The sequence below is a fragment of the Benincasa hispida genome, chromosome 3, assembly GCF_027475165.1.
Source record: "Benincasa hispida cultivar pf3 chromosome 3, pf3_genome.v1.1, whole genome shotgun sequence".
In the NCBI taxonomy this organism is placed as follows: domain Eukaryota; kingdom Viridiplantae; phylum Streptophyta; class Magnoliopsida; order Cucurbitales; family Cucurbitaceae; genus Benincasa; species Benincasa hispida.
The window spans coordinates 4,227,471-4,254,622 of NC_143480.1; the positions used below are offsets into that span (position 1 = coordinate 4,227,471).

Consider the following 27,152-nt stretch of genomic DNA (forward strand, 5'->3'; position numbering starts at 1 on the left):
CAAAATTTTCGGGTTGGGTGTTTTTTTTTTTTTTTTTAATTTGACTATTTTTTAACTTATATATATATTCAGGTCGGGTCGGGTTGACCCGACCTTGAAATGGGGTAACCCGAGACCCAACCCGAATTTAATAATTTTTAACATTTTTAACCCAACCCAATTCAACCGCGGTTTGAATTGAGTAGTCCGGATTGGTCGGGTTACCAGATTTTTTAATACCTCTAAAAACATTAGCTTTTAATTTTATGTTTAATAGGTCTTTGTTCTAACATTTTTTTTTAAATTAGCGATTTGTTTATCATGAACAAATTTATTATTAGACATAAATTTTAATTTTGTGTTTAATAGGACAATAAACGTCTAACCAAGTGTATTTTTTAAAATTAACTAATTTATTAGTCATAAATTAAAATGGAGTTAAATTTACAAGCTTGTTTCTACTAAGTTTGTGATTTAAAAAAAAAATCTTGATTAACATATTTCAAAAGTTTAGGGACTAAACAGAAAATTAAGTTAAAAATCTAATAAATAATTTTTAACATTTAGAAATTTATTGACACCAAAAAAATGTTTGACCATTTAAAAATAAAAAAAAAAAATGAACAATTTTTTTTTACAAATATAACCAGATGTCTAATAGACCACAAATGACATTTATCAGTGTCTATCAAATCTATCTAGTGACATTTTGCTATATTTTGAAAATATTTACAAAAGCTTTACTATTTAAAATAATTATCCAATTTTCTTAAGTGCTAGTCTTCATCAAATACATAAATAGGACTTATTTTCACAAAATTGACAGTTAATTATGAATTGAAATCATAATTTTTAAATTTGGTTTCGTTTTTTAAAATGAAAATTATAATTCTATAATTTAACTCATTATAAAAACTGAATGTTGTATAAAGAAGTGGAAATGATCACTTTTTTAAAAAACTCCTTTTTATCATTTCTCTTTATATATAAACTTAATTCACTTTCTCGGCACAGTATATCCCGGCGACCAACCTTCCTTCTCGCCGGTGAAATGGACGAGTCTTGGAGAATGAGGATGGGGATGCCGGACCTCCCTCGCCGGCGATCAACTGAGGGGCCGTCGATTCGGTCCTTCTCCAAAGGCGCCGCACCTCTGAACCAAGAAGACTTCTCCGACGTCTTTGGTGGTCCGCCGCGGAGTGTTCTCTCGCGGCAATTCTCTGGCGAATTCGGACACAAGCAGTTCGACTTCTTCTACGAAGAAATGTTCCGACCGCCGGAATTCTTCTCTTCCGGAAAGAATGCTGGTCGGAGCTTACCAGTTTTCAGGATTCCGGCGGGAGGCGAGGGGTTTTACAACGACATATTCGGATCCGATCATGAAAGGCGATCGAGAGACAGGTCAGGGCATAACTCGAAGGGAAAGTCGAAATCCAACTCATCGTCGGTGTTGAGTTCCGAGGAGGCGAGCCCTTTCCGGCATGTAAGCGGTGACGACGTCGTGTTATCCTCCTTCGCCGCGAAGCTCAGGTACGTAGCGTCTAGTACCGACTCGGTATAGGTTTTCCTGTCCAACTACTCCAATTAATTTGACGGTTTTACCCCTATCAGTATGCCTTGGTTTTAGTGGATTAATGGGGTAGTGGACAAACTACAAGGGTTGAGGGTACGTCGTCTTCTTGTGTATCAAAGTTCCTCAGAAACTGATTGCTATTTTGTCTGGAGGCTGCAGATTTTTATTTGATTTTGAAAAGCTGTATATTATTTACATTTGAATATGGTTAGGAATGCGTATTTGATTCTAAAAGTTGTTTATCCAGTTGAAACTCAGGCCCATTTTCAGCATGTAGTGAGAGATTTTTGCTATCTGGATTAGAAATTGAAGTTCCGCTTACTTCTCTGCATAATATCTATGTGACATGCAAGCAATGGAAAAAGCAACAAAATTCTTGGAAACCCACTTGGAATGAATTTTCTAAGATGTTTTTTTGTCTGATTATTACCCTTTTGTTGTGATCTCTTTCTTTAGTTGAAATTCGCGCCAATTTCGGTCATCAGTTAAAGCTTTGCAACATAGTCTGGATGTTTTTGTCATGAGTTTTGCAAAATCAAGCTACTATTGATTTCTACCTATCATTCTTTTTGGTTGCATCAGGCCTATCAATATCACAACAAAATGGAACTCGTCAAAGATGAAGCCAGAGGAGCATCAAAAGAAACAAGGGAAGTCCTTCTTCCCATTCAACCGTTCTGCCCCTATGGAAAACCAGTATGTTGATAATGAGGTCAAGGAACCTTTTAGGAGCTCCTATTCTGGATTCCCTCGGCCAGTCTCGTCTCCGGAAACTATTAGCCTCGAACCAACTTCATACAGGAGCATGAAAGTATCAATGGATGATTTAGAACCTAATTCCCCGTCATCTGCAATTTCTTCATTGTGTCAGGGGTCAGGGGCCAAACCTGATATTCAAATAAATGTGTTGGCAGAAGAAGATGATGAAGTAATGAGCTCTTATGTAATTGAAATTGGTTCTGATAACAGAGAGGGGACAAACGAAGCAGTTGCACTTGATGAAGTGATTGCTTGGGCAAAAGAAAAGTTCAATACACAAACTTCTGAGACAGATTTGAGCACAAGACTGAATGATAGCGAACAGTTCGTTGAGACAGAAGGTACTCCAACCATTTCTTTCTTTGACTTAACAATTATGTTATATTGGAGATCAACGCTTATTTATCTTTTTTTTCCTTTGGTAATATCAAGGACGGTCTGCTTCATGTGAAATTTCTGGTGAACAATTACGGGTTCATGACATAACACAATCTGCAGAGGTAAGCCTTTGTTTTCTAATGGCAATAAGAAAATTTGTCTAGATCATCTAAAAGTATTAATGGATGGAGAGACGGTTGGATGCTGGAATTCCTTTTAAAAGTATTAATGGATGAAATCATCTAGAGAGACGGTTGGATGCTGGAATTCCTTTTAGTAAATCTCAAGGATGAAAAACAGCTCATTCCAATCTAGATTGTCCAACAATCCCTTCCACATAAAACAAGTTTTTCTTACACCCCAATTCCAGAATTTTTAGGCATTAATAGGCAGCAATAAGACGCAACAACGTCCTCTGATTAAGATGAAGTGTGGTATATGCAGATTCCCTATGTGAAAATTGAACAAATTTTAACAACTCTCAGTTTTCACTATTTTGTACTTTCAATGAGTGAGTCCCTTCCCTACAAAATGAAGGGAAATTTTTGTTTCATTTGCTAGTAAGTTTATTAGTTCAACTTTTTTGACATTTCTTCTACATTATATTTTTTTGAAGGTAGAAGAAAGAATTTGGTCAGCTGAAGAGGAAAAGGCAGAGTCCGAAAAAGATGTAAGCTTCTAATATAAATGAAATTAAAATTAATTTTTGCTTTGGGTATGAAAAGGTTCATGGCAATTCAATTGCTAATATGAAACAAGCCTGAATCAATTTTCTTTATGGGTCATACTTTAACCAGAAATGCAACACTATTGCTATTAGTCTCTTTGCTAAGGGAGAAAATTTTGATTTGTAACCATGTTGTGAAAATTTCAGATGGAAATGGAGGATATAGATGAAGATATAAAGTTGTGGTCGTCCGGCAAGGAAACCAACATCCGGTTGCTACTTTCTACGCTCCATCATGTAAGAAAATTTTCAATTGACATTAGAATCCCTCCAAAATATATTCTCATGTTTTTGAATCCTGCAATGGCACAAAGTTGATATGCAAATTGACATAGTTTTGCTTACAAATGATTCAGATTTTATGGCCCAGGAGTGGCTGGCATGTAACTCCACTTACAAGCCTTATGGAGGGTTCACAGGTGAAGAAAGCTTATCAAAAGGCAAGATTATGCCTCCACCCGGACAAGCTGCAGCAGAGAGGAGCAACAGACATGCAAAAATATGTGGCTGAAAAAGCTTTCACTATCCTCCAGGTAACTCTTTCTTTGTAATCACTGAACCATCTATATCAATTTAGAAAAAACAACATGAAATCTAGTTTTACCAGAACAAAAAATGAGATGAGAAGGCAGGTCGTTATGTTTTTATGAAGTCGAACTTATTCTGTATGCGACGACCACAGGAAGCATGGACAGCCTTCATTTCTCAAGATGCCTTCTTTTGACAAATGGACAACTGGGAACCTTCAAAATTCAGTTTACTGCAAGTTTGAAACTACAAAAGGGCAGATCAGGATAATCAATAGCTGAAAGGCCCATGCTTGGCTCGACGGATTAGAGTGTGAGTATACAAAAAATCCATAGATCTGATTTGCTTGCAAGATTCCTACACGTTGCTTTTAGAAGATTAAAGCATATGAGATGAGAATATCAGGGACAATTACCTCTTCGTGTAATACCTGTATCTATATGTATGTAAATTTTGAAGGTGAAATATAATTTTTTGTTCTTTATTTTCTTGTCTCTGTAACTTGAGGGAAATTGAAAATTGTTGCAGTTCGGGGAACAGAGCCAATATAGCAACTTTTTTGGTTCCCGTAGAAGAAAGCTCAATCGTGGTTGTCTTTGTAAATTACAAATTTGATCGGAGAAATTTAAAACTTAGTCTAAATAATTTATAATTAGAATTTAATCCTTATAATTTGATAGAACTTCTGTAAACAGGAATTATTTACTAAACTGCAAGACTTTTAAAATTAAAGACTAAATTATAACTTTCTCCTAACCATAAGAATTAAAGTTGTAATTTTAAGCTTCAAGACGTGCATGTAATCAAAATTTCGAATTAAACCAAACAATAATGGCTAGTCAAATTTTGAACTGTAATCACGGCAGAGCCTAGAACCATTTCCTAGTAATCGAGTCAATTTAATGAAAGGGTCACTAACTCTAACAACCTTGGTTCTAAAATTGTAATTAGATTAGATAACAAATTGATTGTGGAACAAATATCTGTTAGCTAATAAATTTATTTAAAAAAAAAAAGAAAGAAAGAAAAAAATAAATGCTATCTAAATAATTTGATGAACAATGATTTTTTAAAAAGAAACAGCTTTTTCATTCATAAACGAAAAATGAGAATAATAATAATAATATTTGAAAGATTATTTTAAATGATAACGGCTTAAAATATTTACGATAGATTATCATGACACAGATAGACAGTAATCTATTGCGATGGATCTAGATAGTAAAATTGTAAATTTTTTGATTTAATTTTCTATATTTAAAAATAACCCATAATATTTAATATTTAAAAAAATAAAAATAAAAACCCAACTAAACCCCAAGGCAGGCACTAGATTTAAGGTAAGATGGCAATTTCAGAGCTGTGGAATTGGAAAACAGGTCCTGACGTGTGAGAAGTTTTCAAAGATAAAAACAAAGGGACCCAAGAGAAGATTAGGAAGTGGTGCACCAGTATGGAATTCCAAAACAAAATTCTGGGTCGGTTCATGCTCCACAGTTTAATTTACACAAGGGGGGAGGTAAATATAGGTTTTGTGAGGAATTATTGAAATGAAAAGCTGATAAATTAAAAGAATATTGATGGTTAAAAAAAATTGAGGGTAATTTGTCCCTCTGGAAAAGATATAGTTTTATCTATGCTGGTGGTATACACTAATCTGATTTATCACTTCGTTCGTGTAATGACTCTTTGAGTGAGATCTACAAGCGCCCTTCTCGACTTTCTTACGTCTTCATCATCGTTCTCAGGTAAAGAATCGATAGCTTCTGCAGCTAGATTGGCATGTTTTGCTGCTAGCTCTCTCGCACGTTGAATTCCACGACTCTTACCAAGGTACTCCATTGCCTGCATTTTTAACAAATCAATCAGCTTCCAATAGATACTCGTCGATCCATTCTAGTAAATGAAACAGGCAAACAGCAAAAAGACTATCATAATGCTTAAATGTGGGCATGCAAAGGTGCAAGAGAAGGGAGAATGGTGCATGAGAAGGGCGAGGAGATTCTCTGTGCCGAGGCTCTCAGAAGCCCATAGATTCTGCTTCTGAGGGGCAGACCCCCGTAGGGCCTTAAAGAAGTGTGGCCCACACATAACCAGGAACTGATAAGATTATTGTATCATAATATTAATCAAATCTCTAGAAGAGCGAGAGCCTAAGTAGGATATGAAAAATACATCTTTGAATGAAGAAGAGTTTAAAAGATATACCAATATATCATATTAGACTTGAACAAACTTAAGAATTTCATGTGGAGTCTACTTAAGCTGCTGAGAAAATTTGCAGAACTAACAACAAAAGCTCTATCAAGCAGCTGAAGGTCTAGTTGTCTACCATCAAAACGCCAACTGCACTTGCAAGTAGCAGCAAATCCAAGGATTCTTCATAGTCAAAACTATCAGTCTCCCAGAGAATCCAAATATCAAATTAGCCCTCCGTATGTAAATTTGAAAGTTACAGACATAAGAAAAGGGAAATTTTAGGACACGTTGAAGAAAGGATTCCAGCTGTACAATATGTACCACTTCCGTTGTAAGGAGAGGGGGATAGAATGTAATTCCGTACTTAAATCACGTCACAGACACCAAGGAATTTATAAAGTGTTTGGAAAGGTGGTCATATACAATGTTATCAGAGATCATTAACATGTGAAGAAAATGGTAACTAAGAAATGATAGGGGGATCATATATGTAACATAAGTACTTGAAAATAACTTACAATATCAACATTTTCAGGATTGTCAAAACCACGTTCCACAACCATACGCAGCTGGGGAAACTCTTCCATGGCAAATAATAACGGAGCTGTGATGATTCCCTGCACAAAGTTTCCATGTAGTTTAAAAAAGTAAAACAACAAGTATCAAAATCTTGCAAACAGAAATCAAAAAGGTCAAAGTATTCTTTATTATTTATGTGCGGTGTGGGATGGAGGGTGGTAAGGAAGTGTAACAGATATTATAGACCATCTCTGTCTAGATGATGTACACTACATCTTTCTCTGATAACAAAAGCCACCGACTTCCTCATCTTCTCTATCTCCATTTCCTTTTACTATCATAATAATCAATGTCCTCAGAAGATTGTTGGAACTAGATGGGTTTTTTTTCTTTTTTTCTTTTGACGGGATTAACCTAAATATTTGAGAGCCCAAATGAAATTTGACATAGTTTTCTCTCTCTCTTTTTTTAAATGAGAAACCATCCGAAAAATTTCATTGATGGTATGAAATTACAAAAGGACAAATTGCCGTGTGAGACTACATAATAGTATTCCACTGTGTAGTGAGAGATGTAAGACTGTAATCACAAAAAGATGGGGTGAGTTTACACCAAGTGAGAGCTATATACAAAAGATGATAAAAAAAGCGAGTGAAATTCATCTCTCTATCTTCAAAGACCCGATTGTTTCGTTCATTCCAAATGAGCCATAAATATACTTTGATAATGAAGGTCCACAAGATCTCCCTCTTTGCTTTGAATGGGTGGCCAATAAGAAGCACATTCAATAAAGTGAGAGGGTCATTTGAGAACACCATATTGTAGTTGAAATACCGTAGAATTCTCTCCCAAAATGATTGAGCAAAGTTGCAAAAGATCAATACATGCATAATGGAGCCATCAAAGAACACACCAATTAGGAGCTGATGAAATCCATGGGGCCTTTTTTATGAGAACATTTGCAGTATTTATGCAACCATGACTGACTTCCCATAGGAAGAACCAAACCTTTTTTGGGATGGGACCTTTCCAAATATTCATGTAGAGAGAAGCATTTTGATTATGTCCTCTAGAGGCCATGTGTGGAGTGATTGACTTTGATAAAAACTGACCAAATTTATCAAGAATCCATCTCCAAGTATCATTCGCTGTAGGGTTGATTGAGGGCAAGAGCAGAGAGGACATGGTAGTCCATTCCATAATCTCGGTTTCTGTTAGGTTACGTCTCATTCCAAGGTCCCATGCTTGATGGTCATGGTTCCAGCATTGAGCAATGGAGGCCTCTTTGTGGTCGGATAGAGCAAAAAGCCTTAGGAAAGCATCTTTAAGAGGGGTGGTTCCCACCCAACGGTCTTTCCATAATAAAGTATTACGATCATTGCCAATCACATGAACAATGTTATCAAGGATGAGGTCACTCATCTTAACTATGTGTACCCGGGGTCCTTTTTATCTTTTAAGGAGCCTATTTTGTGGTTGTAATGGTGAACCATACTTTGCATCAATAATGAATTTCCAAAGGGCATTCTTCTCGGTTTGATATCTCCAAATCCATTTTGTTAAGAGGCCATTATTCGGTTTTTTTCAAATCAGTCAAGCCAAGGCCCCCTTCTTTAGTGGAAAGTTGAACAATTTCCCATTTAATTGAATGGATACCTCTATCGACTTTTTGCCTGTCCCACAAAAATTTCCTGCAATTCTCAAAATAAGTTTTCTAACCTATAGCTATTGTCAGCAAATCTTTTTTTTGGATTTTTTCCTCCCTTTCTCACTCACTCTCGCCCCCTTTTTTCATTTTTTTTCCCCTTCTCACTCCCTCTGTTCTCAGTCTCACTCCCTCTTTTCCCTTCCGCTACATGTTTTTGTTCATACGAAAATTTGAATCCTATACTTCTTTCAAAATCAAAGTTTTCCCATCCAATTTTATTGAAACACGTTCATCGATTAAGTTTGACATTCATATATTCATTGTGCTACAAGGGATCGAACATAAATTCGTCTGAAGATGTAGATTTCTTTTCAACTTTATGTTTCACGTTTAGTTTGTTAGCAGAAAGTGGGACGAGTTAAAAATCATATGGAAGTCCAACGTTTGATCTAGGCCTTGTTGGAAAAGACCTAGTTCTACGGGCTATGGCTTTTGGGCAACTAGATCTGACTTTTTACGGAGAATAAAGAAGGGGAAAAGAAGACGGAGAATAAAGAAAGGGAAAAGAAGACGGAGAATAAAGAAGGGGAAAAGAAAGTGTCAGAGCATGAAAAAGAAAAAAACAAGAAAAAAGTGCAAGGATGGGGAATAGGGAGCAAAAGCGAGAGGGAACGGAGGAAACAAGAAAGCAAAAGGGAAAAATGGAAGCGAACAAGCAAGAAAAAGATACAAAACAGGTTTGTTGATGCTAGGTAAGCTGGTCAAAAATCCAAACAAGTAGCCTCTATTTAGATGGTATTAAATAATCTAAAATAGAACGAAACCAAATGCATATCACTCATTTGCAATTTAATGATATCTTGAATAGAAAAGGAGGACATGATCACTCGTTAGTATTTTTACTCCTTTTGGGGTCTGTTTCTTTTGAGCATTAGTCTCTTTTCATTTTTTAAAACAAATTTATTGTTTCTTGTTCAAAAGTTTTATTGATCATGTTCTCCATTCCTGTTCAAAGTTCATAAGGTCAAGGAAAAAACTTCTTTCCCTAATTCTATAAATAGCATCTCGCTTTAAGGGTCCTACTTTGGCAGGACACTTTCAAATTTCAGTTAAATATAAGATCAAGTGGAAGCTTCAAAAGTGGAAGAAAAATGTGGTTTTTATTTATGCATGTAAAGATGAAGATGCATGACAAGTTTCAAAAAAGATTCACTTTTTGGACCTTACCGTAGCATAGATGTCGTCTTCCTAAACTTAACCCTAAAGAACACGTTTGGACCTGACCTCAGATGTGATCTCCCTTGACAAGTGTGGCATTCTAATTTCTAGTTAAACCAGTAAAGTCAGGTGGTCTAGGAATTGGGAACTTTAGATTACGTAACAAGGCTTGCTGGCTAAATAGTTGTGACACTTTTTCGTGGATGTTGTGGCAAACAGTCATTGTGAGGAGGTATGGCCCTTGCCCTTTTGAATGGATTGCTAGTGGGGGCACCAATTTCCCTGGTTGTATTTCTAACAAAGTTTAGAGCTCCCACTAATTTGGCTACCACTACAAGGAAGCTCAAAGTCCCTAACCTATGCATGGAAAATAAGGTGTATGACCGGTCCAAAAAGTTTTTCTGTCAATCTAGTCTTCAAACAAGTGCACCCAATCTAAAGAACATGTTTGGACCTTACCCAACTGTGATCCCTCTAAAAAAGTGAGGTCAAAGGGTCCAGGAATCGAAAGCTTCAGATCACATAACGAAACTCTACAAGCTGAATGGTTGTGGCACTTATTCCAGAATGTTGACTTTTTTTTTCTTTGACACAGAGACATTGTGAGTAGGCATGGCACTCACCCTTTTCAAAGAGTTGCTCGCGGCGCCATCAATTTCCCTAGTAATCACCTCTAGAAAGTCATTGCCTCTAGTATCCCTTCCTTATCTTAGCTTATTAGATGTTTTGCGGGGAACAGTTTGAGTATTTACTTTTGGGAGGATTGTTTTCTTTTTTAAGAAACATAACTTTCATTATCGAGAGGGAAAATACAGAGGGGAAGATGAGATAGCCCCACACCAACAGGTCACAAAAAAGAAGCCCAACTGGTGTAAATATGAGTTATGCTATAACTACAGAAGAATTTTAGAAGAAGTAGACCAAGTAGTTGCAGTTCGTGAGGTGTTCTCGTGTTTATATCATATTTCAAGCAAAAAGTCGCATTATGTGGCTTCCATTTCACCAACTTCTAATCCTTCCTCTTCGTTTCTGTTTGGATTTTGTCACCCTCTTTCTAACCAAGAGACATTAAATGCAATGAGCTTTCTTTCTCTTCTTCACCGCCATCACATGTTTCAAGGGCAACTAAACTTTATGCTTTAAGGGGACCACTCTTGTAGTTCTTTTTTCCACTTATTGTCTGTCCTTCAAGTCCCTCCCCTGCCCCATTCCGTCTCTGCTTTCTCCTTGCTGTAAAAGGTAAAATTTGTGGTGCAGGTTTTACATGTGAGAGTCAACACTATAGATTGTGTTCAGCGTCACTCTTCCTTTGTGTTGTTCCCGCAATGGTGCTTTCTTTGCAAGCAACAGCAGGAGGATCTCTGGCATTTGTTATGGAGATACCAGTTTCCTCCGTCTCTTTGGCCTCAATGGTTGACTTCATTCGAGTTATGTTGAGTATCGAATAAAAACTATTACACTACGGTGGAGGAGGTGCTTCTAAGTTCACCGTGCCATGAGAAGGGTAAAGTCTTGTGGCACACTACTTTCTTTGTTATTTCGTGATGTAATTGGCTTGAACATAATAATAGAATTCTTAAAGAGGTTAAGAGGTCATGTGGAGAAGTTTGAGAGATAGCAAGGTTTAATTCTACTTTGTGGGTGTCGATTACTAGGTCATTTTATTTTTATTTTTTTGAATAAAAGCAACCATTTTCATTGAGGAAAAATGAAAGAATACATAGGTATATAAAAAACCAAGCCCACAAAAAGAAGTGGACCATTTACCAGAAAGAACTCCAACTATACAAAATCATATCTATGGAATAATTACAGAAGGCCTTCAAAATCGAAGCCCACCAAGAAACATGAAAGTGCACAAGACCCAAATGACCGCACAAACACTAGCAAGCCAAAGAAACCGACCTTTCTCCCCAAACAGCAACTTGAGGAGGAACTCCTCGATCATAGCACTAACATCCCTATGACAGGCACCCATGAAACCAAATGTCTGGAAGAAAGAATCCCACACAACGCTCCCAAACCCACATTGCTAAAGAATATGATCAAGGTCTTCCTTCGCTTTCCGACAGAGAATAGAGCAAAAAGGCCCACCAACAATGGCAGCTTCCAGACAAGCTTGTCCAGCGTGCTAATACGACCGTGAATAACCTACCAGATAAAGAGTCTCGCCTTTCTAGGGACCTTAATCCTCCAAAGCATCGAGAAGACCGACACACCTGAGGGAGAAGGATCAACCAAACATTGAAAGAAAGATTTATGATGTAACAGGAATTGGGGTAATTTAGAAAATCCAAGATTAGTTACCATATCCCATATGTAATTCTCTATAAATAGAGAATTCCTCTCTTGTATTGATTAAATTTTGATCGTTTGAATAAATTTCAACTTACACAAGAACACGTCCAAAGGATTGGGGTCCCACACTCTGTCATTCCTTCTCCCAACTCTAAAGGGTGAATCTTAAGTAATGAAAGAAAAGTAGCCACATCCATCGTTTCCCTATCGGAAAGAGCACAACGAAACCCGAAGGAAAAAGAACAAGAGCTCCCAAACCACACAAGAAAGTACGCAACGAAATGATTTTTAAGAGAAGACAAATAATACAACCTAGGGAACAACCCACAACGAGGTCTGGTCTCTCCCCCTACCCAGTGACCTGCCCAAAAATACACATCTCCCCTACCCAACCACACAGCAAACCCTAAGAACAAAAGTTGGGAGCTCTTTCGAAATGTCTTTCCACATATTTTGATGGGTGGCTTTAATCCCTTTTGCCAACCACTCAAAAAGGTGGGGGCCATGTTTACTAACTACGATCCTACGCCATAGAGAGTTGGTCTCAGAGGAAAAACGTCATAACCATTTAGCTAAGAGGGCTTCGTTACGCATCCCATAAGATTCCCAATTTCTAAAACCCCCCAAAGAAACCAGTCTCTCGATAACATCCCAATTGATCAAATGCGACCCTCTGCCTTGTCCTTCGTCGATACCTTCCCAAAGGAAGTCACGCATCAGCCTCTCTAGACACTTCTACACCTCACACGGGCTATAAAGAGGGAGAAGAAGTAAATTGGGATGCCACTCAAAATGAACTTGATCAAGTGAGTCTGCTCACTTTAGAAAAGAAACCCTTCTTTCCAGGAGGCTAATGTACTTTGAACTTCATCCACAACTAGATCTCATAAAGAAACCGACTTTGGGTTACTTCCAAGAGGGAGGCCCAGGTAGAAGGATGGAAGACTACTGGCCTCACACCCCACCCACTCGGCCCAACTTCTAATCTTATCCCCAACACAGTTTATTCCCAAGACATTGCATTTTCCCCTGTTAATCTTCAAACCCGACATCTCCTCGAAAAGAGCAAGGATTTCATTCGGCATCAAAAACGAATTTTCGTTACTCCAACAAAAGAAAAGAGTGTTGTCAGCAAATTGAAGACGGGATAGGGCTACCTTGTCCTCTCCCACCTCAAAAGGCTCAATGACATTGCCTTCGAATGGGTGAGAGAGGGTTGCCTGCCTAAAACCTCTTGTTGCCACCAATCTACTCCTAGGACTCCTATTGATGAGGAAGGAGTAGCTAACATTCCTCAAGCAACCCCACATCCACATTCCTACATTACTAGGTCATTTTATAATTACGATCTTGATTTGATTTTGTTGGATTGGAGCCCTTTTTTAGTTAGTTCTTGAACACCTTTTTTGTTAGGCTTATTTTTTTATATGCCCTTGTTATTCTTACATCTTACTCAATAAAAGTTCGGTTTCTCACCAAGAATAATCTACATCTTCAATCTTCAATAATTTTTCGCCCAAGGCCTAAGAAAATTTTAGGGAGAAAATGAGGATTAGGCCATAAAAATTTTGGGGGATTAATTTTTCAGAAAAAATTAAAAGGCTGTTGTCTAATTCACTAGTAGTTAACATCTTAATACTCACATAATTTTTAACAGAAGATCCTGGAATGTCTAGCCGCTAGGTCTTCTTTGTCCAAATCCTTGTTTAACATAATTTTTCTTATATCTTTCAAAGCCAATTGAGGGGTAGTTTTCAGGAAACTTTTGGGTTTCAGGAGAATGGCCTATCCTCCTCTTTGTGACCTTTTTCGTTCATGAAATTGTTCCTTGTCCAAATTATTCATAGAAAAGTAACAGTTGCTGTGTCATGTAATAAAATTTCAGATGCAAAAATAATCTACTCAAATGGATTGATTACGTGGCGTATGTCAGATAAAGAACCCTTTCCAAGTGAAGCAGAAGTCCCAGTGAAGTCGAGAACATCATCAATCAGTTGATATGCTAACCCCTGTAAAAGAGAGAGAGAGGGGTCAGCCATAAGAAAGAAACATCGTAATTTCAAAACTTTGCCAAATGACAAAACATAAGAGCATCATATGATATGCATCCTCCATACAACATGATGCATCTTCTATGTAATGTAGGAATGCTACCACTGCAAACCTTTAGAGGAAAGCGTCCTTGTAGTAATCATTTCAGTATTAGTGATTAAAAATAAAACAAAACCCTTAAGGGGAAAAGAAAAAGTCAAGACAACGTAAACTTGCTTATGGGGGGAAATTGTAAGAATTATACATCCTTCAATATGAGAAGCTAGCTAGTGTTGTATCCCATAAGTAAAAGAATAATAAAATGTTTTAGTCCCCATTATGAAAGCATGCCCGAAATTAATTATAGTTAGCAGTGCACCTAACAAGGCTCTAGGAGGAGGGGGATTAGATTGAGAACAAGAAACCAAAGAGCTTAAGTAATCATATTACCAGATTTTTCCCATACTCATAAGCCAACATTGCAACTTCGGCTGTTTGCCCGGCAAGAAGGGCTACAGATTTGCAACTGTTGGAAATCAATGATGCAGTCTTGTAATAGGTCTTCTGCATGTAATATTCCATGCTGCAATTAAGAATTATTCGATGTCAAAACACAACTTGCCATCAGCATTAAAATGATATATGCTATACAAAAGGTTGCCATTGCACATCTAAAAAAGATAAGATGCTATAGCGTTCAGAGATTGTTCCCATGAACTGCAATGACATCAATAACTAGGAAGTTCAATACTGAAGAACTTTGCCACGGCAGTGTAGTCCTCTAGCTAAAATGATTGTTCTTGTGTCATGACCATCAAAATATTATCTAAAATATTTCTTTACCTGTTGTGCATTGGTTCAATCAGGACTCCACTATTCAGGATTCACAACCTTCTTATCACTACTATTGCTCTCCTTTTCCCTAAGCTAAATCAAAACTATCTGGTCATCTGCCGTTCATTAGATATATTTGTCAGATTCAGAATATTACAGCTACATAGTTATCATGTTTTGCTATCCACAGATAATGTATTGCTCTTCATTAAAAAGTGAGAAATGTTGAAATGCAGTACATTAACATGTTTTGATATCCACTTTTCCACAACAAGAAATTCAAACATTTACAACCTAAAGGTGAAAGCATACCTATAACGTTGATCAGATGTAGTGGTCATTTGCATAGTTTCACCGGTCACGAGATGTTCAACAACTTGCGCTATTAATGATACCACCTAAAAAAAAAGTGGTAATGTAGAAGAAACTCAACAAGGCTGTATGGATGCCTGATTCCAATACCAAGTAAATACTGCTCGGTCTACAACAATGGAAGTAAATGCATACCTCTGTGTTTTTTAAAGAGGCAAGTGCAACACACGCTCGAGAGAGCAAAAAGTCCCCAGCTAAAACTGATATCTATAATAGCAAACATGATTACAAAGAATGCTAGAATCTTCAGCAAGCAAAACAATTCTGTAGACAACTGTAATGAAATAGAGAACATATTTGTGATGAAGAATGAGAAAAGAGTCCAACTCAATAAACATGGGTATGCCTCTCGTGCAAAATGTTAAAGAGAGTAACTAATTAATTTCCTTGTGCTCATCCAAGTGTACCAGCAGTAGCATCAACTCAAAGTTATTGTTCATAGATGACTACCTTATTTCCCATCACAAAATTCAACGAACCAATGCCACGTCTTGTGTTTGCATCATCCAATACATCATCATGTAGAAGGCTGGCCACCTTGCAAGTGTAAAACGTTCTCAAGACATAAATTCGTTAAGAAAATGAGAAATATAATAAAGAGATAACATTGAAAATTCCCGTAACAGTGCTGGAAAGGATGACCAGGCCACATGAACGCAACAAAGTCACGCTTTCTATCATATATGTTTTAAATTTATGTGAATATTTTCAATTACATCAATGAACTTTGCATTTTAAAGATGATATGCAAATACACTGTGAAGAAATGAACAAAATATAGAGCAAACATTTCGTCTTCCTCCTCTTCCCCCCCTCTTTTTTTCTTTTTTCTTTTTTCATTTTATCTTCTCATTTGATGATACATTGCAAAAAAAGGGGCAAAAAGAAACAAGCATCTTTGATGTAGCAAAAAGATAGAGCCAAAACACAGCAAGGATTCAAGACACCAAAGGAGTTTGCTGCAACCCACCCTAATTTCAGTTAAGACAAAGAACATCAGGACGCACAAGCAAATTTAGCCAACTCATAATTTTTTTCGCACTTTAAAAACTCAGCAATTTCTTCGGAACCACAGCCCAAAACAAGGGCCTTAATCATGATAAACCAAATAAATAAATAGATCATTTTTCCTTTGAACATTCTGCGGACAGTGGCTATTCCAAATTCAGCTTAATCTCACCATCAAAACACCATGCAAATCTGAAGAATTTGTATTAAAAAATGGGGAAAAAACAATAACAAAACAAAACAAAAAACAATAACAAAAACATTCTAATGTTACAACATTCTATCAAAATAGATTCCAACATTACAACAATAACAAAGATTTTAAGATTTGAAGATGATCCAAAACCAGGTAAATATTTTTTTGAATCATTTGAGACTTATAGGGAATGAAATTTAAAATCCAACATATGCATACAATATGCATAAAAGATAAATTTTATATTTATAATTCAGAGTTATCCTTCTCTAATATCCTTCTTAAAATCTGTAGATAAATCTAAAAAAAAAGTGACTAATAAGTGTCAAAATGCTCATAATGTAAAGACGATATTTGTTGAACGTTCATAGTAGCCAGCCAAATCTTTGTTGGTGCACAATAGAGGAGCGTTCACTACCAGCTCCATACATACATTCTGACTGAAAATCAATGCTAAACCAAGAGGATTCCTTCTGTAAAATGTGGAAGTCTAGAATCCATAAGAACCTAAGCAAGATCCAGATACAAAAAGGATACAGATAATATTTCTGAGGCTACCCATTAGTTCTGGTCTTCTTAGGAAGTTGGAGATCAACAACATCAAATTTTTTGTTCTTAGAAACTGAGATTTCATTGAGAAAAGTGAAAAAAATATACAAGGGAGCAAAAAAAAAACCAAAGGAGTTTGATCTTAACAACAGAAATGGACACCAATCCAACATAAAAAAACCAAGGTCATAATTACAAAAAGAACTAGTGACAAGGCACCATAAAGGGACATTTAATGCTAGCCACCCGATCTCTCCACCTCTCTAAAAAGTTTATCATTCCTTTCAAGCCAAATTCCCCACAGAATTGTAGAAGCTAGCCTGCCACAAAATCTTACTCTTCTCCATGAAGGAAGAACTCAAAAGCACCTTCTCCAGCCTAGCCTCATCATGTTTATTCCAAACCCAACACTGTTCCAAATGATCTCAGCCAGCAGCTCCAAAGATGGTGAGCAAACTGGCAGTCTCAAAACAAATGATCCAGGTACTCCCCATACCTCCTATAAAACATGCACTATCCATTGTGGGGACTAAACATAGAAAGAGTGTCTTTGAATGCAATCTATGACTCTATGGTATTAACTCTCCCACGTAAAACATCCCAAAGACCTACCGTCTTTGGAATTTAAATCTTTTAGAGAGAGGGAAAAACAGGGTCAGCAGGGAAGGGAGAAGGGAAGGACAAAATATGAACGAAAGAATGACAAGAGGGACTCCTGGAAAGAGTTTGATAGGCAATCTCTGTTTGGGGTGGCCGCTGGAGGGAAGAAGTAAAACCTGCAGATGAACATTAGCTGGTCCTGTGGAACTTATGGAGAGAACACAGAACTTTTAAACCTCTAGATGAAGTTCTCAGGATAGATTCATTTAACTCTTCTTATTTTGTCAAACTCAACAATTGAAAAGCTTTTTTGTAACTACTTCAGTAATAGGGGAACCACTTCTCTCTCCTCTCTCTCAATGAAACCATAGCTAATACAAATTAAGGAGTGTTTGTTTCAGACTTTCAGATGTTCTGATTGAAGAAAAGCCAACGTACAAAAAGTTTGAAAATGAAAATAACACTTAACTGACTTATTGATAATATATACCTTAGCTCCCTATCAGAAAAAGCAAATGGAAATAATACAAACATCTACTTCGCAAAATCTGATTTGCAGAATGCAACGGCCAGAGATCCCTTTTCAGCTCGTAAAAAATGACGCATCAATCACCTCTAAAATGCACTTTATTTATATTAACATTCTCATAGGACAAAACAAATATACACAAACAAAAATATTTTTTACTTGCCCCCTATTTTTGAACCCTTGCTCAAACAAGCAATTCTACTGGAGACATTTCATGAAAGAAAAATTAAGCACATAGAACTAACATGGATCATTTCTGTGATTTCAGCCACACATTGTTGTCTTGTGCGTAGATCCATTGTCAAATTGTCTCCTACTAAATGAGGAATAGGTTTAGGAATTGGCAAATTTAAAGCAGTTGCCATCAGCAATAAAACCTGCACATAGAAATGCACTAAATGTTAATACGCCCTCCACATCACACCAAAACACTAATCATTTATGCTGCTTTTCGTTTTTACCAACGACATATGTTATAAATAGACAGCCAACTATGCAAAGTAGTAGTTTGCCATCTTGGTGTCATGAAAGATGGTTTCAGTTTCAATTAGGTTGCAAGATCTTACTGCAATAGCAGCACATATACTGTTCTCTTTTTTTTTTATGAAAACACCAAACTTTCGTTGAAAAAAATGAATGAATACACACATACAAAAAGAGAAACCCAAAGAGGAACAGAGAATCTAACAAAGTCCCAAACGTCCTTAAAAAAAACTTGTTTCTCTCACCAGACTCCACATAATAGCATACAACCCAGCATGCCCCAAAAACAGCCCATTCTCTCGAAAAAGAGGTTGGAGGAGGAACTCTAGAGTCTGTTTTAAAAATTTTGAAACTATGGAACACACACTCTAGACTTTTATTATTTTTTTTGTCCTTCCTAACTCCACGTTGAATTAAAATATACATATTGGGAAAAATAAGCAATGTCTCTAGAATGGCAACTAACATCCAAGAAGTGTCGTTCCCATAAAAAAGAAAAGAAAGCAAAGAAACAAACAAACAAATACCGTTGGACGAAATCTCTTCCCTTCAACTCCCATTTTGAAGAAATATTCGGCAGCAGAAGCAAGTTTTGGAACCTGTATGAGATAAGTTATAAACAATATTGTGTGAGAAAAATCCACCTATAATTAGAACCCTGTTTAAGAATACCACTTCAAGCCTAGCCTAGAAGACATTAATATTGTTAAAGAAACCAGAGAACAAAAGAATCAGATACCTCAGCAACTACCATTGCCCGTAGTCTATTGGCAAGAAGCGATAACTCGTCTGCAACAAGTGAGAATGGATCAAGCTGTTCCTGAAATTTTCATCATGATATAAGGAGTAGACTATGAAAGGGGTCAAGAAAACTACTAATCAGTAAACCAAGTTCCATAGCCTGCAAACTGAAATGCAATGAAAATGAAACAAAGAGATTGATGCTTGCTACATAAACGAAAGGAAAACATCGGTTAGCGGCTGTTCTACATCGATTTAATTGAAGGATGGGGTTTTAAATATAGTATAAGAGTGATAGATTATTTGAGGATGAAACAATGAATATGAAGAAGAAAAAACAGCACAATAAAGTTGTAACGCTTCAAAAACCAACCTTCTTATGGACAACATATATGTGTAATAGATAGAATTCCAAAATGTCGGATTAATTGGATAGCCTCCTCTAAATCAACCAATCCATTCAAAGTGAGACACAAGTAAATATGAACAGTTTTAGAAATAGAAGTTTGCAATTAATTGGCTAAAGCCATTTGCTTCTGAACTTTTGATCTGCACTTATTTTTGCTGAAGGATATATTGAATGACCATAAGTGAAATATGTGTCAGTTATGGTACAAAAATTTGAGGATAAGGATTATGCAGTACCAGACGATTGCGGCTGTGACGACATCTTATGAGGTAGCCTATATCTTTAAGGCTGGAATTGTTTTATTTTTAGGCTACTGTTTGTATTTTCCAAATTATTGGATTAGTTGGTAGTTAGTTAAAAACTAGAATATATATACTCGTTCCTTTTCTCCTCAAGTACTTGATAAACAGATTGAGGTATTTTTCTTCCATTCGGTTTGCACCATTATATATATGGCTGATGGCTCATCCATGTAGAACTTTTAAACTTAATAGAAGAGTGATTATCAAATCTGAGAACAAAAGGTAAACATAAAGGAAGTTTTTGCAGCATTAACTCTTCAAAACTTGTGCTAGCCACAAATAAAATATTAGACAGTTAAGGTGACAATTCCCAGAATGTCAAACTAAAGTGGATTATTATCCCCTGGAACTAGGGATGAGCAAAGAATACCAAAAAACCAACCCGACTGCACCAACTTCGGTCAGTCAGTTTAATGCTATTTACTGCTGGAGTCGGTTTTGCACATGGCAAAAATCAGTCTGAGAACCCATAACGGTTCATATCGACCGAAATATACATTTATAAAAATAAAAAATAAAGAAGACAGGACCAACACATTTAAAAGGCGCTGGTTTTCAAAACCAGCTGTAGGTAATCATTACCTATCTAAAATTTAAAAATATATTTTTTATTTTTTTATTTTTTTTCTTTTAATCTTTCCTTTTTCCTTTCGGTTTTTCATTTTTCTTCCTTCTTTTTCAGTTTCTCTCTTCTTTTTTCCTTTTTTTTTTTTAACTGGAGCATCTTTTTCACTAGAGCTCTGGAGCGACCGCCGGATGTCTCTTTTTCTCTTCCTTTTCTCACTCTCTCGTCTTTTCATGTTATTTTCAATTTTTTTTTCTTTTTGATCATTCTTTTTTTCCATCAAATTCTCATCGTTCTTGTTTAGCTTTGTCAAAGTCAAAACCAACCATCAATGGCTCAGCATCACTAGCATCCCCATCACCAACATAAACTGACATGTCGGTGGTCCGCATCGATTTTAGCCTAAAACCAACATTGACGGACCGATTTATCACCCCTACTGGAACTTCACATTTTAGCAGGTTTACATGTTTTCTCATTCACGTTTTCATCTTTACATTGATTTTAGCAGGTTTTTGAAAAACGCCCATTGGAAGTGAAATTATTTGCTCCAGCCTCTTGCCTAATGACAAGTGATATGTCACATTAGTTCTATGCCTTCAGTAAGTGGTTGGCACACAGAGAAGCAATACACCCTTCCCTTTCCTTTTTATTATTGTTTTTATCACTATGTCACATTGGCCGACTTTATTAATATTATCTTGAACCTTATCATAGAAGAACATGTACAATAAGAGAAACCTGATAAAAATGACGATCTACCTCAACTACAGAGCTGCTCTGATGATGAATTTGACGTCCCAAACCATGAAAAGTGGGAGAAGCCAAGTACATGATTTCTCTGCATCCTAGAGCCTATCAATTGCCCAAATAGTAACAATGAAGATTTTAACACAAGCAAATATATTGAACTTCTGAGATTCATAATGTGTAATAGACTATACCTAATCAATAATCGTAAAGTATGCCATTGGATCATGATATAACATGAAATGCTATAATACAACATAATATTTCAAGCAGTGTATTTCATTGTGGCTGTCTTCAGATCCAAGTGAATAATAAAATTCAAGGATAAGGCAATATACACTAAACAGCATAAAATATGGAATAAGATCTAGCATTTTTTTTTTTTTTTTGGGGATACGAAACAATTTCATCGATTAAATGAAATCCATGGATATCCATATTTGGCTTTGATTAAGAATATCCCCGTTCGCATGTCTAATGGTGTGATCCATATTTAGCTTTGATTAAGATCCTCCAAGGGGCGTCTTTCTCCAAATGAAAACGCCAAATCCATTTGGCAAGGAGGGCTTTGTTTTGTTGTTTAATATCAGTGATCCCAATCCTACTACATCCAAAGGTTTCTTCAGTTTGTCCCATTTTAATAAATGAGATAGTTTGCTATCCCTATGACCCGACCAAAGAAAGTTTCTAAAACATCTGTCAATGACATCAATAATTTTCCTAGGGGCATGGTACAGGGATAAATAGTAGACAGGTAGATTAGATAAGGTTGCTTTTAGAAGGGTCAGTCTACCTCCTTTTGAAAGGAAGTTGTATTGCCAAGAGTGAAGTCTCTTGTCAATTTTGTCTAGAATTGACTGCCAAAAGGTAACTGATACTGGTTTTCCATAAAGGGGCAGACCTAAATATGTGGTAGGCCACATCCCAACCTTACAATCAAATCTATTGGCAATAGATACCACCCAATCATCCTCGCAATTGATACCTAGGAATTCTGATTTTTGTCTATTGATGTTGAGACCAAAAGCAAATTCAAAAAAAGCGATTAAATTAAAAAGGTTTTCGATCATCCTCTCATTACTAATGGAGAAAAGTAGAGTGTCATCAGCAAAAAGGAGGTGATTGATGTTGTGATGTGAGCTTGGGATTGAGTATCCGCTAATAAAGCCTTTTGTATCCACCAAAGTGAGGATTCTGCTAAGACTATCCATGATGATAATGAACAAGAAGGGTGGTAATGGGTCACCTTGTCTAAGGCCCCTAGTTGCTTTAAATTTCCCCCTAGGTTTGCCATTTATAATGATGGAGAAATTTGTGGTAGATATGCATCCTTTGATCCATTGTCTCCATCTTGTGCCAAAACCCTTTGCAATTAATAATTCATCAAGGAAATCCCAATCCACCTTGTCGAAAGCTTTATCAATGTCGAGCTTGATGGCCACCCCTTTAATTTTCTTAGCATGCCAATCTTCGATGATTTTGTTAGCAATCAATGAGGCATCCAGTATTTGTCTACCTTCCACAAAGGTTGATTGATGGACTGTGATGGTAAATAATACAAACATCAATTCTCACGTTATTCGTCATCGCCTAACTAGGGTTTAATGAAGTGGTTGAATTTGCAACTTGAAGAATTAATTTGGGTCCATACTTTCTCTAAACCTAACCCTAACCCAAACCAACCTACCTACGAATTCCCCCAATTCCTATTAGAAATGTTGTCAAGAGAACTAAGTCTTTCTTTTTTTTATGAGAAACATACGATCATAATTTCATTAATAGTATGAAATTACAAAAGGGCAATAAAAGTCGTGAGAGATTACATAATGATACTTAGTTCAAGAGAACTAAGTCTTATGATAAAGAGTACAGCAAACCAACAAGAAACTAAATAAGACTAGTTAAAAAGAAATCCAATTGTTATTATAAAAATATAACTTTATTAAAATGAGAGGGGAGGGAGGGAAGAAGAGGGAGAGATACAAAGAGGGCATGAAAGTTCCTCAAATGATTGATTACACTAACTAGAGAAAAGCATTTTTAGAGGGTCAAACTCCAGGCTTCTCTACCCACGAACCCTCCACCCTAGAAACACCCTCCAATTCAATAAATTCCCAACCTAATATTCCAGAGCCTCGGGGGAAAGGTCAAGTGCAAGTGCATCAAAACTTACTTCATCAAATCACAACTCCAAGGAGGGGTTGGAGATTAGTAATTTAAGGACTCGCAACAGAGCTTCGTTGGCTAAGTGGCTTTGGCGTTACGCCCTTGAGCCAGAGGCTTTGTGGCGTAGGATCATTGCGAGTAAGCATGTTACCCATCCTTTTGAATGGGGGGTGAAAAGGGGTTAAAGGCACACATCGAAAACCATGGAAAGATATTTCATTTGAGCATTTTACTTTTTCTCATTTTCTTCTGTGTGTTGTGGGGGATGGTAAGGGCACGTATTTTGGGAGGATTGGTAGGTGGGAGATAGTGCTCTTTCTTCTGTCTTTCCACGTCTCTATCACTTATCTTCCTTTAAAAATTGCCTGGTCTCGGATTTCTTGAGTTGGTCTGAGAATTCTGTGTCTTTTACCTTTGGATTATGTCGCTATTTGTCCAATAGGGAAACAACGGAGGTTGCCTCTCTTCTTTCTTTATTGGAGGGGTGCATCATTAGGGAGGGGAGAAGAGATGTTTGCATTTGGCGTCCAAATCCTAGTAAAGGATTTTCTTGTAAATCCTTCTTCAGAATGTTATTGGATCCCTCTCCCATTGGGCATTCTGTGTTCAATATGATTTGGAGGATTAAGATTCCTAAGAAAGTTAGGTTTTTTGTTTGACCACTCTTGCTTGGTCATGTGAATACTCTTGATAGGCTTGTTAGGAGAAGAACCTCACCTGTTGGGCCTTTTTGCTGTATTCTTTGTCGGAAGGCAGAGGAAGACCTGGATCATCTCCTTTGGGATTGTCAGTATACAAAGACTATGTGGAGTTTCTTTTTGCAAGAGTTCGATGTCAGCAATACTGGGTAGAGAAACTTTTCGCACGACGATCGAGGAGTTCCTCCCCCATCTGCCTTTCAGAGAGAAAGGTCGGTTTTTGTGGTTTGTTGGGGTGTGTGTGGCTGTTTAGGATATTTGGGGGAGAGGAATAATAGAGTTTTTAGAGGTAGGGAAACGAACCCTTGTAAGGTTTGGTCCTCGGTGAGATTTCATGTTCCGCTTTGGGCTTTTGTTTTGAAGCTTTTTTGTAACTATTCTATAGGAAACATTTTACTTAGCTAGAACCCCTTCCTTTAGATGGGGTGTTTTGGTGGGTTTCTTTTTTGTATGCCCCTGTATTCTTTCATTTTTCCTCAATGAAAGCAATTGTTCCAATCAAAAAAGACAACTCCAAGGAGGATAATACAATAAATTAATGATTTTCATAAATTTTCACCGAATTTTACATGAGAACAGAAGAGCTCATGAGATGTGGTTGAATTTCATTAACGTGATTGCACAAAAAGCATCATTAAGGACAAAGTATCATGAACGAAGAGTTTCATAACAAAATCATCAGTGTTAATTCAGCTGAAGACCTCCAGAATTTGCATGGGGCAATCCATTGAAAAGACAGAATTGAATGGGAACTTATTTGGTCTTTAGGACTTGTAAATTAAAAGTCCAAAACACGGCAGAGGGGTGAAAGAGACTGATAGGGAAATCTACTTTGAATCCTACCTCCGGCATTTATTCCTCCATGATCAAGTTCCCATAACAGAACTTTGTCTTTTTTGGATAAGGACCTTTCCAAATAACCTCAAACTGTGGCCTTCTCCTCTCCAGTCTCCTCCCCACTGCAACTAATCAAATGAACCATCCAAGATGAAACCATAAACTTCCCCAAGGTATCCAAAGACCAGCCCTAAGCCTCAGAATTGAATAGGAACTAAGTGGAGCAACCACGGTGAAGGTCCCAGTTTTGTGTTTGATTTCATAAGAAAGTCACCAAAAATGTCAACGATACACTTCCTAAGACCTAATTAAGAGATAGAATCGCGTTTCCTTACCAAACGTATCAAACTAGTTGACAAGAAGAAATGTAGCACGGCATTTTTCAATTCAACGAGGCAATATTGACTGAAAACTCAAGTATAAGTTCAAGGTTAATGGGGCAACTTAAATAGATAGATACTTCACGTTAGATTTCATGTTCCACTTTGGGCTTTTGTTTTGAAGCTTTTTTGTAACTATTCTATAGGAAACATTTTACTTAGCTAGAACCCCTTCCTTTAGATGGGGTGTTTTGGTGGGCTTCTTTTTTGTATGCCCCTGTATTCTTTCATTTTTCCTCAATGAAAGCAATTGTTCCAATCAAAAAAGACAACTCCAAGGAGGATAATACAATAAATTAATGATTTTCATAAATTTTCACCGAATTTTACATGAGAACAGAAGAGCTCATGAGATGTGGTTGAATTTCATTAACGTGATTGCACAAAAAGCATCATTAAGGACAAAGTATCATGAACGAAGAGTTTCATAACAAAATCATCAGTGTTAATTCAGCTGAAGACCTCCAGAATTTGCATGGGGCAATCCATTGAAAAGACAGAATTGAGTGGGAACTTATTTGGTCTTTAGGACTTGGAAATTAAAAGTCCAAAACACGGCAGAGGGGTGAAAGAGACTGATAGGGAAATCTACTTTGAATCCTACCTCCGGCATTTATTCCTCCATGATCAAGTTCCCATAACAGAACTTTGTCTTTTTTGGATAAGGACCTTTCCAAATAACCTCAAACTGTGGCCTTCTCCTCTCCAGTCTCCTCCCCACTGCAACTAATCAAATGAACCATCCAAGATGAAACCGTAAACTTCCCCAAGGTATCCAAAGACCAGCCCTAAGCCTCAGAATTGAATAGGAACTGAGTGGAGCAACCACGGTGAAGGTCCCAGTTTTGTGTTTGATTTCATAAGAAAGTCACCAAAAATGTCTACGATACACTTCCTAAGACCTAATTAAGAGATAGAATCGCGTTTCCTTACCAAACGTATCAAACTAGTTGACAAGAAGAAATGTAGCACGGCATTTTTCAATTCAACAAGGCAATATTGACTGAAAACTCAAGTATAAGTTCAAGGTTAATAGGGCAACTTAAATAGATAGATACTTCACGTTAGTGCATGACAAAGTCGGCTAAACCCATTACAAGCCTCGAGCACAACCAAGTTAAATTCTCACGAGACGGGAAGAGAATGGATGATCCCCACTAACAGGCCATGAAGTAGCCATGGAAATTTACAAACCAATCCCTCATCTCAATTGCCCATTACAACAATCAGTTCGGATCTTCGTTCAAACACATGACACTCTTTACTTTTTTGCATCAACTGGACTTAAAACTCCTAAAACACAAAGAAACTGCTTTCCTAAGTAACCCAATAACTAAAAAAACTAAATGAAAATAAGCAAGTGGCATCTACCTGGCGATCGGATTCCGAAGGATGCAAAAACAGAACTTTGGGTATAAGAAATGGACGAGTATCTGATCGATGAGACAGAAACCACCGACAACGGGAACTGTTTCTGGGAATCCTCGAAATCCGGGAAAGTCCGCGAGAAAACAACATCCTCCACCTCCCAAAAACTTGTTACAGAGAATATGGTATTTCTTCACAGGGGAAAGGGTACAGAGGAGAAAAATAAGAGAAAGGTCAGAGGTAGAAGAAGAAAAATCTGAGTGTGATACAAAATAGAGCGCCGCCGCTGAAGCCTTTGTGATGACGACGGCGAAGCACAGCCATACACTTAGCGGTGCAAAACTCAAAATAGAACGCGCCTTCCTACCACCTATTTCCTCAAGCTTGCCCTTTTCTATTTTTCCATATTTTCATTTGTAAATTCATTGACGCTTTTTTTTTTTTTTTCCTTTTACACATTTCCAATTTGAAATTGTATAATTTCTTCCTCTTCCAATTATTGTATAAC

General features: G+C 36.9%; 2 protein-coding genes and 1 long non-coding RNA gene across 5 annotated transcripts; 1 reads left to right on the plus strand and 2 right to left on the minus strand.

Moving 5' to 3' along the window:
• The first annotated feature begins 920 nt into the window (after positions 1 to 920).
• On the plus strand, positions 921 to 4,428 carry LOC120072824 (Chaperone DnaJ-domain superfamily protein). Its single transcript, XM_039025336.2, has 7 exons — positions 921 to 1,509; positions 2,135 to 2,652; positions 2,744 to 2,811; positions 3,306 to 3,359; positions 3,564 to 3,653; positions 3,773 to 3,949; positions 4,099 to 4,428. Exons 1-7 carry the CDS (start codon positions 1,031 to 1,033, stop codon positions 4,138 to 4,140), a joined length of 1,428 nt encoding a protein of 475 aa, XP_038881264.1. The 5' UTR covers positions 921 to 1,030; the 3' UTR covers positions 4,141 to 4,428.
• A 972-nt stretch (positions 4,429 to 5,400) lies between these two features.
• Positions 5,401 to 27,138, minus strand: GPS1 (geranyl diphosphate synthase 1). 3 transcript variants are annotated; one of them, XM_039027713.2, is made up of 12 exons: positions 26,648 to 27,134; positions 21,208 to 21,300; positions 19,168 to 19,248; positions 18,956 to 19,027; positions 18,191 to 18,322; positions 15,514 to 15,600; positions 15,199 to 15,270; positions 15,004 to 15,089; positions 14,308 to 14,440; positions 13,746 to 13,835; positions 6,662 to 6,760; positions 5,401 to 5,789 (listed from the first exon to the last, which is right to left on the minus strand). In XM_039027713.2, the coding sequence occupies exons 1-12, from the start codon at positions 26,792 to 26,794 to the stop codon at positions 5,610 to 5,612; spliced, it is 1,272 nt and encodes a 423-aa protein (XP_038883641.1). In that variant the 5' UTR covers positions 26,795 to 27,134; the 3' UTR covers positions 5,401 to 5,609. The 3 variants fall into 3 exon arrangements, with proteins under 3 accessions (XP_038883641.1, XP_090167953.1, XP_038883644.1); XM_090311827.1 differs by lacking the exon at positions 26,648 to 27,134 and adding an exon at positions 22,442 to 22,735; XM_039027716.2 differs by lacking the exon at positions 21,208 to 21,300 and having other exon boundaries at positions 26,648 to 27,138.
• LOC120074558 (uncharacterized) lies at positions 11,612 to 13,610 on the minus strand. The gene is made up of 3 exons (XR_005481011.2): positions 13,470 to 13,610; positions 13,303 to 13,349; positions 11,612 to 11,747 (listed from the first exon to the last, which is right to left on the minus strand). It is a non-coding gene; the product is annotated as an uncharacterized LOC120074558 (long non-coding RNA).
• Positions 27,139 to 27,152: the final 14 nt, after the last annotated feature.

Excerpts from the sequence above, each read along its gene's own strand:
- LOC120072824 (XM_039025336.2), top strand. The coding sequence starts at position 1,031 with ATGGACGAGTCTTGGAGAATGAGGATGGGGATGCCGGACCTCCCTCGC. Across the intron at positions 2,653-2,743 it reads ACAGTTCGTTGAGACAGAAG|GACGGTCTGCTTCATGTGAA; the intron begins GTACTCCAACCA and ends GGTAATATCAAG. Across the intron at positions 2,812-3,305 it reads ACATAACACAATCTGCAGAG|GTAGAAGAAAGAATTTGGTC; the intron begins GTAAGCCTTTGT and ends ATTTTTTTGAAG.
- GPS1 (XM_039027713.2), bottom strand. The coding sequence starts at position 26,794 with ATGTTGTTTTCTCGCGGACTTTCCCGGATTTCGAGGATTCCCAGAAAC. Across the intron at positions 14,441-15,003 it reads ACATCTGATCAACGTTATAG|CATGGAATATTACATGCAGA; the intron begins GTATGCTTTCAC and ends TCTTAATTGCAG. Across the intron at positions 5,790-6,661 it reads ATCCTGAAAATGTTGATATT|GCAATGGAGTACCTTGGTAA; the intron begins GTAAGTTATTTT and ends TTAAAAATGCAG.